This window comes from Giraffa tippelskirchi, chromosome 3 (genome assembly GCF_054371585.1).
Source record: "Giraffa tippelskirchi isolate mGirTip1 chromosome 3, T2T-mGirTip1v1.2.pri, whole genome shotgun sequence".
NCBI classification, from domain to species: Eukaryota; Metazoa; Chordata; class Mammalia; order Artiodactyla; family Giraffidae; genus Giraffa; species Giraffa tippelskirchi.
This window is the reverse complement of record NC_137277.1, coordinates 20,597,208-20,608,743: the sequence shown is the minus strand read 5'-3', so window position 1 is coordinate 20,608,743 and position 11,536 is coordinate 20,597,208. Positions and strand designations below refer to the sequence as shown.

The 11,536-nt window shown below is 42.9% G+C and overlaps 1 protein-coding gene across 2 annotated transcripts; it reads right to left on the bottom strand.

Annotated features, from left to right (window-relative positions):
• Window positions 1–143: 143 nt before the first annotated feature.
• On the bottom strand, window positions 144–11,028 carry KLHL11 (kelch like family member 11). Of its 2 annotated transcripts, XR_014078950.1 has the most exons (3): window positions 10,433–11,028; window positions 4,043–5,696; window positions 144–2,051 (listed from the first exon to the last, which is right to left on the bottom strand). XR_014078950.1 is itself a non-coding variant. In XM_081577620.1 (2 exons), the coding sequence occupies exons 1-2, from the start codon at window positions 10,975–10,977 to the stop codon at window positions 4,115–4,117; spliced, it is 2,127 nt and encodes a 708-aa protein (XP_081433746.1). In that variant the 5' UTR covers window positions 10,978–11,028; the 3' UTR covers window positions 3,854–4,114. The 2 variants fall into 2 exon arrangements, 1 of the variants encoding a protein (XP_081433746.1); XM_081577620.1 differs by lacking the exon at window positions 144–2,051 and having other exon boundaries at window positions 3,854–5,696.
• Window positions 11,029–11,536: the final 508 nt, after the last annotated feature.

Sequence of the window (11,536 nt, the reverse complement as noted above, 5' to 3'; positions counted from 1 at the left end):
ATGCAGTGTTTAAACATGTAAGAGTACTGGAAAATGTTCAACTTAAGGGAGCCAAGGGTTGGATGACAGAAGAGAGTACCAGGGGAAGAAGGAAGCAATTATATTCAATGGTCCATAATTAAAAAGAGAAATCACAGTGCAAGTCAGCTCTAAAGAAATACATTTATTTAAAACTTACATCAGGATGATTAGTAGCTCTAACACAGAACAAGGTATCTTTAGGAACATAAAACAAGCTATTTTACAAGGTAATGTCTCAGACTGTCCTAAATTCTACATCTCTGACTTAATTAAAGGGAGACAGTCAAGATTATACTTGCGGTAAGATAGGGGCTCGATACTGCTAGCCCAGAAAACTCACTGTATCAACTTGAACTAAGTACTTATTTTACATATAACTCAATGAGCCCCCGCACACAGACCCTAAGACCTTCAGCCACACAGCAAGCACTACTTTTCAATGAGTGCGCGTGCATTAGGTTGAGGATTAGGTCAACAAGTGCTCTACTGTATGTGCTTCACGGTCAGACATTCGCAGTGATGGCCATACAGAGTAAGACAAAAGCCCAACAAAGGTAATCAACAACGAGCAGTTATTTGGCTATCTAATTAAATTCCTTGAAGCAAAATGACTACTATATTGTGTTACTGTTATTGTATTACATCACTGGGCTATGAGCTGTTTTGTTTCCAATGACCAAAACATGTTATAATGTAAGCATTATAACAAAAACAAAAATGGACTATTCTCAAGAAAGTAACAAGCTGGAGTAATGAACTGTGCCAAAATGTTTAACAATTTGAAAAAGGAGAGACTGAAGTGTTTCTCCAAATAGTCTACCATTAAATGACAACCTATAAACACCCTGTTTTTCTAGTGTAGGCAGAGGACTTGCTTCACAATTCTACGTGTTTGGAAAAGACATGAAATATGGCTGATACACACTTTTCAAGCTTAGTTTAGGCAAGTACAAAAAACATCCCTTTGGTTATGCTTGATTAGGCCAAGTAACTAAAATGTACAATTCAGCTTACCTGTCTACCTATAGTATAGTGTTCATATCAGAATTATGAAGCAGAGAATGAAGTATTTAAACATACCACATGCTACACTAGTCAATAAACATAAAAGAGGAAAAAAGTAAGTGTGCTCTAGAAACTGCCTTACCGGCAGCCTAAAGAGTTCAATATACGAAAGCACACAAATCTGCCATAAACATTATCTTTCCAGCTTCAAACCTCTGTTCTACATAAAAAAAGATTTCAATTTATTTTTTGGTCCCAGAAATGCTATACAAAACCCAGTAATCAAGACAAAACTGATGTCCATAAATTTTTAGGTTTTCTTTCTTTTTAAAGCAAAGTAGTTTTGAACTGGCACAGCAAAAGCAAAGTTGTATATCAAGATACACAAGACTAATCATGCAAACAACTGCAAGTGAGAAGTATTACTTAAACACTAAGCTCATGACTGACATTCTCAATATGTACACTGGGCTTTTTGTGTGTTTCAAACCGTGGTGGGGTAGGTATAGTCAAAAGATATCCATTCCAAGATCTAAGCAGCCTCACTTAAAGTTATATACAGTTCTTACTTTTTGATATAATCAATTCCCCTCTTTTCCTTCTACAAAACAAAAGCAACAACAACAAAAAAGGCTTGCTTAAATGCATGTTAAGCTGCCTTTTTAAAGCTGTATTTTTAACTGCTTAAATTGTCAAATGCAATCTTCAGTTTTCATTAAAAAGGAAATTTCTTTCCCAAAGAGCCATTTCAGGCTGGTCATCATAATCAGAACCTTTCCAAATGCTGAGGGATGTTATTTCTAGTTTAAAATTTCAGAATGTCAGCCTTGAACAGATTTAAGCAAATTTGGTTTCTTTCCTTATTAACAAGTTAGTGAGGATATTTTAGAAACACAAGTTATCGATGTGAAATCACACATATGAATTTAAATATGAAAATTAGGAATTCAGTGGTCAGGAACCCTTGCACACATGATCATGCAAGGAAGGACTTACCCTCTCTTTCCAGCCATGGCCTAGGCTGCCTGCCGAGTTAAAAAACAAGTTTCAATCACGTTTTCAAAACCAGATTATACCTAAATCTTATGAGTTATGGCTTCTGCCACATCATGTGAAAAAAAGACAACCCTACAAGTAACTTGGTAATGACTATCTCAGAAGACATCTCTGAGACCAGAAAAAAAAAAAAGCAATTAAAAAACCTGACATCACACCCTCCTGGAGAGAAACTGGTACCTTAGTGTGCTACTAAATTATTTCAGCACCATCAAGAAAAGGAAGTTTGCTAGTATAGTCTATCAGAGAGAAATGAGAACGCCATTCAGTGAGCCTTTCTGTCTTGCATAGACCTCTCACAACTAATCAGCACTTCTCAGAATCTAATAACTTGTATTAAAATAGCTACAAATAAATGGAAATTAAGGAAATGGTAGAGATGGGGTAGGATAATATATCCTCATATAGACATAGACTTGCAGTTTCCCATCCCTACCCTGGACTAAATTAGATGCATTTAAAGAAGATTTCCAACACATTTTTCAAAAATGTTCTTAGGCAGGGATACCAATTTAGAAATTTCAGGTAATTTCTTAGTATAGAGTCCAAGGGCTAAGCATTAATAGTGCTGCAGCACACTGAGAGCCAAAATTTCTGGCTGTGCTTTTTCTTTTGATGTTTGATCTGACTGGTAAGAACTATAATGTAAACTCATTGAGGGAAAAAAAAAATCACTGCACTTGGAATTTACCTTCTAGAATAGTATTCCAGAATGTCCAAGTAGGTAGAAACATTCTGAAAGAAACAAGAAAAGTATACTGGACCCCACACTTCAAACCACTAGAGCAGGAGTTTCTTATGTTAACTGAGTGCCAAAGGTCAACCTGTGATAATTTGCATACTGCCTGGGCACAGGTAAGAAGATCAGAAGAATGCATTAGAATAAATAAAAGATAACCACAGTGATCAATTTTTAAGAGCCGTAATTATGTGCCCAAATGTTGTAGTCTAGGCTCAGGCAAAGTTTCAATGAAGGTCTAGGGCAAATGGATAAAACATAATAACCCAGGTTGAGAAATAATAAGGCTTCTCTTTAGCAACATTTCCCTAAACTGTTACTTCCTTCCTATTTTGAAAAAAGTTTCTTTTAGAAAGGAATGATGAGGATTCCATATAATATGCATTAGAGCAAAATTTAAAACTAAAGGCATTGAGTGTCGATTGTCATAGGCATTTCCACTCAGTAACTTATCTTCAAGTAACTCCTAAAAAAAGTGTTTTAAAATTTTTCAATGCCTTTGATTTCTTACTCTCGACTAGTAATATTTTTCTGCTTAGAGAAACAAATTTCAAAGATATAACTTCCTCTGTAATCAATTCATCAGCTAAAGATCAGTACTCTTGCTAACCACCATTATCTCAGAGTGATGGCTTGAAGTTTACAACAGAGATGCTAAAGAAATGAAAAACACTCCATAAATGCCAATCACAAATTTCTCATCAGTCATGTCTTCTAGAAATAAACAAGATAGTATTTCAAGATAAACAGAGACAACAAAATAGCAATGCAAACATTGTGAAATCATCTTGCTGAAACATTGTGCTTTTTCCTTCAGACTTCAACCTCACTATTGCACATTCCTCCTATAGATTGAGGGCTCAATTCATGCATTCTGATCTTGTCAAAACCAACCATTCAGGAAAAAAAATGAAAAAGATTATCAAAATAAATGTGCAAATAAAATCGGTGCTTAAAGCATGCTCAAAACATAAGTCTCTAAGACAAAGAACTTATAAATTGTTGGCAGAAAAACAGCCAAGTAACTACACCTGGTTTTTCCATTTATCTTTAATAAGATCTTATTTCACCAACATACACACAAACCAACGACAGATAAAGATTGCAAACTAACAAAAATTACCACGTACTGAATTGATTTTCCCATTCTTCAGTTTTTAACTATATTTCCTTTATATGGGGTGATAATCCATTCATGTAGAAAATAAGTTATTGACCTACTTTTTCAAGTAACAGTCTGGGTATCTTCAGCCTCACGAACAGGTCTGTTTTAAGCTGCACGCATCAAAGAACCTAGCATTCTATCTGAGAGCTTGGCACTCGCCGCATGTTTAGGGCATGTCGATGTATTTCTTGCATCTGTCTGATCCGGTCCTTCTGCCACATTAAGTTTTGAGGCATAGGATATCTCTGAGTGCCATGCAAGTACCGGTATGGGATTCTCACATGGCAGGCAGTGGCTCGACAACGGGGTTGTGGCATGGGAGGAAGAAGCATCCACCGCTTTCTCTCAGCACAGTATCGGTAGGCTTCTTTTCGATACTGTTTGTCAATATCATCACTGTTTTTCCAGCCTCCAATAATGAAAACGTCATCTTTGTAATAGCAAATGGCCGCTCCTTCAATGCTTAGGACTTCCGGGGGTAAACTTTCAAGGATCTCATCGGAAACCTGGCTGGCGATTTTTCGTATCGCCTCTTCATTTTCTAAAGAATAACTCTTGGGGCAGCATGAGGCTGTCTGATAAAAGTTTGAGTTGACCACAGACATTTGGAAAAAGCAGTAATTGTCAATAAGTGGCAAAGATTCCACATCTTGCCACTGTCGAGTCTCTGTGTCATAGCAAGTAATGACAGCCTTTAATCCATCTTCAGTGTCCCGGTCCACAGGAGTGCGGGCAGCGATGTACACAAACCGGTCCTCAATGGCTAGCGCTTTCACATCCCGAAGAATCTTTGGTGCTGATTCCAAGTTGTGCCATTTATCTAGCTCGGGATTATAAACAGTCACATCTTTAAAACCAGGACTGAAGTTGCCATGTCCTCCAATGCTGTAGAGCTTTCCCTTGACTTCTGTTAGCCCAAAAGAATGCTTCCTTGTCATCAGACTACAAACGTGTTCCCAGGTATTCAAATTTGGATTATACCTTTCCACAGTTTTAGCGAACCCTGGTTCCATCGACCCAGCAACATACACGTAGGATTCTGTTACTGCAACGGCATGTCCATCAAGGTGATTATGGATATGGGGTAGGTTTACCCATCTGTCCTCATCGACAAAATATCCCACACATTCACTTAAATAGTCCCCTCCTTCTGACACGCCTCCAATAACCATGATCACGTCCATGTTTTGCCCATAGCGAGGTAATAATGAGACATGAGAAGCAGGATGCTGGAATGTGCCAGACTGTATGTTCTCAGCTCTCAGAGCATGCCTCTCCACTGCATCGGCCACCAACTTGACGCAAACTTCGTTATTGGCCACCAGCCTCTCTGGTTTGACATGACGAGTAAGGTAAGTAGGTTTCATCTGGGACAATCTGAGCAATTTAAAAAGTTCTTCAAAGTATCTCTCTCTCTCTTCAGCATTTCTCTGAACCCACTTCAAAACTGTTTCGAATAGAACCTCTTCGGAATCAACTGTGATCTCCAAGTCTGACAGCCAGTCTCGGATGAGGTGGAAAGGTAAAGTATAAAATTCCTCATCCTGAATTACTTTGTGGAAGTTTCTCCGTATCATATCCGCCGCTTTCAGAGCAAGCTGGCTTAGGGTATACATGTGAGCTAAGCTATGAATGGCCACACAGTTAGAGAGATGAAGCTTTTTCTTGAGAAATTCTCCACAAAACTCTTTTAAACGAATTAATAGGAACCTAAAACCAAGAAAAAGAGGAAGGATTAATTTTCAAATGTACATACTTTGAAAATGCTCTTTGAGAACATCTAAATTATACAAACTGAAATATAAGTTTCACCTCACTTCATTCATAGCACTTGAAAAAAAAAAAGCAAATCCTCCCAAATTAAACAGGATTGTGCTGGAAAGTATGTTTAAAAGCATATGTAAAAATCATCTTTATATATTTACATTAGATAGTTTACATGTAATTATATATTATACAAAATTTTGTGATACACACACAAAATGGAGTTTTTGATTATGTAGGGTATTTCAGAACATATCCTTTAATAAAGAACAACAGTCCTACACTCTGTTTCCACTGTAATTTACCCTTGGCAAAGGCAAATCTCAATTCAAACTTGTCTGTGCCATCCTGCCCAAGTCCCTGGCCAGTAACCAGTCTTTTCTTAGATGAGACTGGGTCTTAATGAAGAGACTTCCTTAAGCATCAACTACATGGTATAAAAAACTGTGACTCCTGGGAGGCTGTCTGGTTGGATTTCAGATGGAATGGTAGCGCAGGCTTTGTGTCAGAGGTTTTTGTTTGTTTGTTTGTTTTTAAATAAATTTATTTATTTTAGTTGGAGGCTAATTGCTTTACAATATTGTAGTAGTTTTTGCCATACATTGACATGAATCAGCCATGGGTTTACATGTGTTGCCCATCCTGAACCCCCCTCCCTGTGTCAGAGGTTTTAATCTTCTCGTCACCAGAGCTTTCTCCCTGAGTAACCCAGGGGTAGGGGCAGGGGCGGTGCTCAGGGGTTTTGTCCTGAGCTGGGTTCTCATTAAAGCAGGAGTGGCAAGGCAAACTCAAAGATTCTGAAGGAGCCAAGAAATAAAACAACAGAAAATGTGTAGGCCCGTCCACATTAAAAAGAAAAGCGGTTTGGCATGTAGCTGACTAGATGTTGTTGGCTCACATAAATTAATCTGGCAGAATTAAGCCCTAAGGGTGGCCAATTTGAGACCACTGCTAAGGAGTAAGGGCATGGCAACCCGCTCCAGTATACTTGCCTGGAGAATTCCATGGACGGAGGAGGCTGGAGGGCTGAGAGTCCATAGGGTCGCAGAGTTGGACACGACTGCAGCGATTTAGCACACACACTAAGGCTTAAATCTCCAGAATGGAGAACGTAAACAATTTAAGAATGACTTCACCGGTCAGTCCAGGCCTCTCTCACTTTAGTAACCACTTGCTACTATGATTATTGTGCTTAATAACTAACTGACTTGTGATATGAAGATGAATTTCAAGACAGGCTCCCTTTACCCTCATCAGGGAGCATACCATCTCAGACATAAGACAGAGACAAGGCAGAGTGGTAAGAGCTCTAGTGGCTCTCAAATGTGCCTGGGTGCCAGGGTCACTCTTTCTTGGGCTTCCCCACCTTCTACTTGTGATTTTTCGCAGGTGCTCCAGGTCACCCAACACATATTTCCTTGGACAGGTGTTTGGAAACACTGCCCTATGAAAACAATAGCTGCCTGTCGTATACTAGGTATGTGTCACCTGACAGGGATCATGCTGGGCACTTCCTATTATCGCTTTACATTGTAAGTGCCCCACAAGGTAGGTATGATCAACAGACAGACTATATGGGGGAGGAGGGGTTGTAAAGGAATCCTGCCTCAAAGCTGATGGGTAAGACTGGCTGTGATGGTTGCAGGGCATAGTGTCAAACACAAAGTGGCTACTCAGCAACTGACATATGGAGAGAAGTTCAAGTTTTAAGTAAATTGTCTGGGGGTGTTCTCTCCTCTCCTCACCCAAGTCTCCAGTAAAGGAGGGGTAAATCTGAAAGAACACAAGTTCACATGACAGAAGAAAACAGAGCTGGAGTGAGCGCAATGACCCTTCTCTATCCATCTGCATTCAACAAACCACCCCTTTCAGACATCCACCTGCCACATTCCACCCCACCCTCAAATAGATGACCCAGTATCATGCTTTGAGAAAACAGAAGCAATCAGGCAAAAACTTCATTTTCCCATCATCCAATCCTTTTTTTTTTCCCCCAGCCACATCAAGAGGCTTGAAGGATTTTAGTGCTTCAACCTGGGTCCCAGCAGTGAAAGCAATGAGTCCTAATCCCTGGACCACCAGAGAATTCCCACCCACTATTCAATCTGTCTGCCTACAGACGTACCCTATACTCTGCCTTCGCAGTCCAACTTTTCCACTTTTAATATGGATTCTATCCCCTTCTTGGTTTCAAAGACTCTGGTCCGTATAACATCAATTTCTCCTCTTCCATGGATCCATTTTCATCAGCACACACACACCCCAGGATCTCTCAGGTTGTGTGCATGCGTGCTTAGTCACTCAGTCGAGTCCGACTCTTTTGTGACCCCATGGACGGTAGCCCGCCAGGCTGCTCTGTCCATGGAATTTTCCAGACAAGAATACTGGAGTGGGTTGCCATTTCCTCCTCCAGAGATCTTCCCGACCCAGGGATCCAACCAGAGTCTCCTGCACCTCCTGCATTGGCAGGCGGATTCTTTACCACTGAGTCACCTGGGAAGCCCATCTCCTAGCTTACAGAGGGAAGAAGACCTCCCTGGATGACTCCTCACACAGGTCCATGAGTATCATTTTTCTGATCCTCTTGACAGACTATTTCTTAAATACTATTTTTTAAAGATACTGTATTATTTGGCTGCTTGAGGTATCTTTTAGTTGTGGCATGTGGGATCTAGGTCCCAGATCAGGGATAGAACCTGGGCCCCCTGCATTGGAAGTGTGGCATTTTAGCCACTGGACCACCAGGGAAGTCCCAATGGTCAGACGTACGTAAATGGCTCTCGTCAGTGCCATCAATGACCTCTATTATCGCCAAATCCAATCATCACTTACAAGTGACGGAGTTGACATGATTGGCTGCTCCCTCCTTGACACACTCGAGGCTTCCATGGGATCAGGTGCAATGCTGGTGTCTCTTTAACATTCTGGAGAACCCCAGAGCTCAGTCCTGCGGTTTCTCTTTTCTATCTACACTCTCTTCCTAAGTAATTTTATCTAGTCCCAAAGCTTTAATTACCATCTATATGCTAATTTCCTCCCAATCTCTAGCTCCCAATGCTCTTCCATCCAATGTCCTATTAGACATCTAGTAGAAGACATTTCCTGGACCAGAAACCAAACTTCTGATCTTCCTCCCAAACACTTTCCTGCAGTTTTCCACATCTTAATCAATAATAACACCATCTTTCCAATGGGTAAAAAAACCAGCAGTCTTTTCCCTCATCCCTCACGTCAAATCCACTGGCAAATTTCTCTCCTCTGCCTTCAAAATACATCTAGAATCAAAGCATTTCTCATCCCTTTTACTTCTCCCTCCTCAGTCCAAGCCTCTACCACCTCTGTAACAACCTCCTAGTCTCTCTGCTTCTGCCCTTGCAGCCCCTTCCCCACCACCTCATACTTTTTCTCAACACAGCAGAATTCTCCAAAACAGACTGCATCATTACTCTACCCTAAACCTTCCCATGTTACTCAGAGTATGAGGCCAAGTCCTTCCACAGGCTGACACAATCCTGTGGGATCTGGATCCATCCCCATTACCACCCTCAGGCCTCTCCTACTTCTCTTGCCCTGCACCCCTCTGATCCAGCCACACTAGCCTTTTGCCTTTTTGCTATTCGCTAGCCTCCAGAGAAGCTTCATCTCAGGATCTTTGCACCTGAGATGTCCCCTACCTGAAACACTCTTAGCTACACCTCTTTCGATTCTTTGCAAATGTCTTTTTCTTCAGGAGGATTTCTCTATCCATTCAATTTAAAAAACAGCTTTTTTACATCAACATTTTCTGTATGACCCGCCATCCTTTATTTTTCAAAATAGCTAGAGCAATCATCCAACATGCTGTTTTATTTGTCGTCCACCTACTTATGTAAATGCAACGCGGAAAGGGACTTTTGTCTATTTTGTTCACTGCTGAATCCCCAGATGCTCAGAACCCAGTGTCTGACTCAGGAGGTAGTCGTTCAAATAACAAATATGCACATAGAATACTGCCCCAAAAGGCTCCTCCCCATCTCCAAACTGCATTCACCTGCTTCCTAAATAGTTTCTGGAATATCCATCTGGGCCCTCTAAAACCCATTTTCCACAGCAGCAGAATCATCTTAAAAATATTTCAGTCAAATCATTTCTTTAGCCAGCTTCACATCACCTTGTAAAATCCAAACTCCTTTTTCCAACGCATTTCACACACCCTTCTCCCCTTCACCCCCTAGATCACTGAATTTTCCTTTACTTCTTCTCTAAGCCAAACGAGATGCGGGGCCTTTGCGCTATCTGCCAGGAATGGTCATTCCCCATCTTTGCATGGCCAGTATTCCCTTGCCATTTAACGGTCGATTTAAATGTCACCTCCTGTTAAAGGTCTTTACGCAATTATTATCCTTTTAAAATGTCAACACTGTACTCATTAAGAGCGGATTTTTCATTGCCTTTGTCTCTTCACCTGGAGACACGACCCCTCGCCTGACTGACCAGCTGCATCCTCTGTGCCCAGCGCAGTGGCGTCTCCACAACACACAGCAGGCGCTCAACAAATATCAAACGAATGCACTTCGTTAGGGCTCACTCGAGCCCACGCAGGGCACTGCCCTCCCCGCCTTTTCCCGCGCCCTCCCTGGATGCGGCCCGCGGTCGGCGAGCATCTCCACCCCCGCCCTCCGCATCCCGCTTCCGTCCCCTACCTGTCGGCCAACTCCAGCACCTCGTGCACACTGCCCGTGCTGACACGGATGCGCCCAGTGTACATGTATTCGATAACGGCTTCCACCGTGTCGGGTTCGGGCCCGGGCTCGGAGCTCCACTTGCGCATCTCCACACGGCCCGAGCGGGACTCGGAGAACTGGCCCGAGAGCAGGGGCGTGAAGTACTCGGTGGCGGCGGCCAGCACCGAGCGGTGGGCCCGGAACTCTCGGCCTCCCGCACCGCCGAAGCACAAGGTGATGTCGCAGAAGAGGCCCTGGCGCCGCTGTTCGTTCTGCCTCCACGACAGCTCGGAGCAGTGAGAGCTGCACTCGAAATCCTCGGCCTCCGGGCCCGGGTCGCCCCCGCTCGCCTCCATTGCAGACAAACCAGGCCCAGGCCCGAAGTCCACCGTGCCGCTACCTCTGACTTCGGCGGCCAGCCCCGCGGAGCCGGCGGCGGCTGTCTCCATGCTCTCCATCTCTAGCACCTGCAGAGACGCAGCCGCGGCCGCCGCTGCCGCCGCCGCCACAGCCGCAGCCGCCATCTTGACGCCGCCGCGCCCGACTCCCCAGTCTCCGAACGATCCTGCCGTTCTGGTGCGACACAGAGGAATTCTGGGAATAAATAGTGGGCGCGGGGCGGAGCCGGCCGCCGCTGGGTCTGCGCACGCGCCGCCGCGTCTGTCTTACGGCGTCCCTCTCTGGTAAGGGGCAATTGTTGTGTTCCCGTTATGACTGTCTTCCCCGGAGGCCGCCCATCCACATGCCCATAGGGACGACGGCTCTTTCCTCTTCCTAGAGAGCAGCGTGTTCTTCGTGGTCGTTTTGTGAAACAAAAGCCACCTTAGACCCTCACCCATTAGTGTCTCGAGTGGCACCGTTGGATTTTTATTTAAAGGTTTAGAACGGCCTTGGAGTAAAAATGGAAAAAAAGACTTGAGACTGAGCCCCAGTTAAGTGGATGAGGGTGAACAAGTAACTTACTGTTTCTGAACTAATTTTTTTTTTAAAACCGGGATACTGTCTAACTTGGCAGATCGCTGTGAAGGTTAAATGAGGTGTTTAACCTTCAGGTGTTTTTACATAGTGCTTGGTCCACAATTA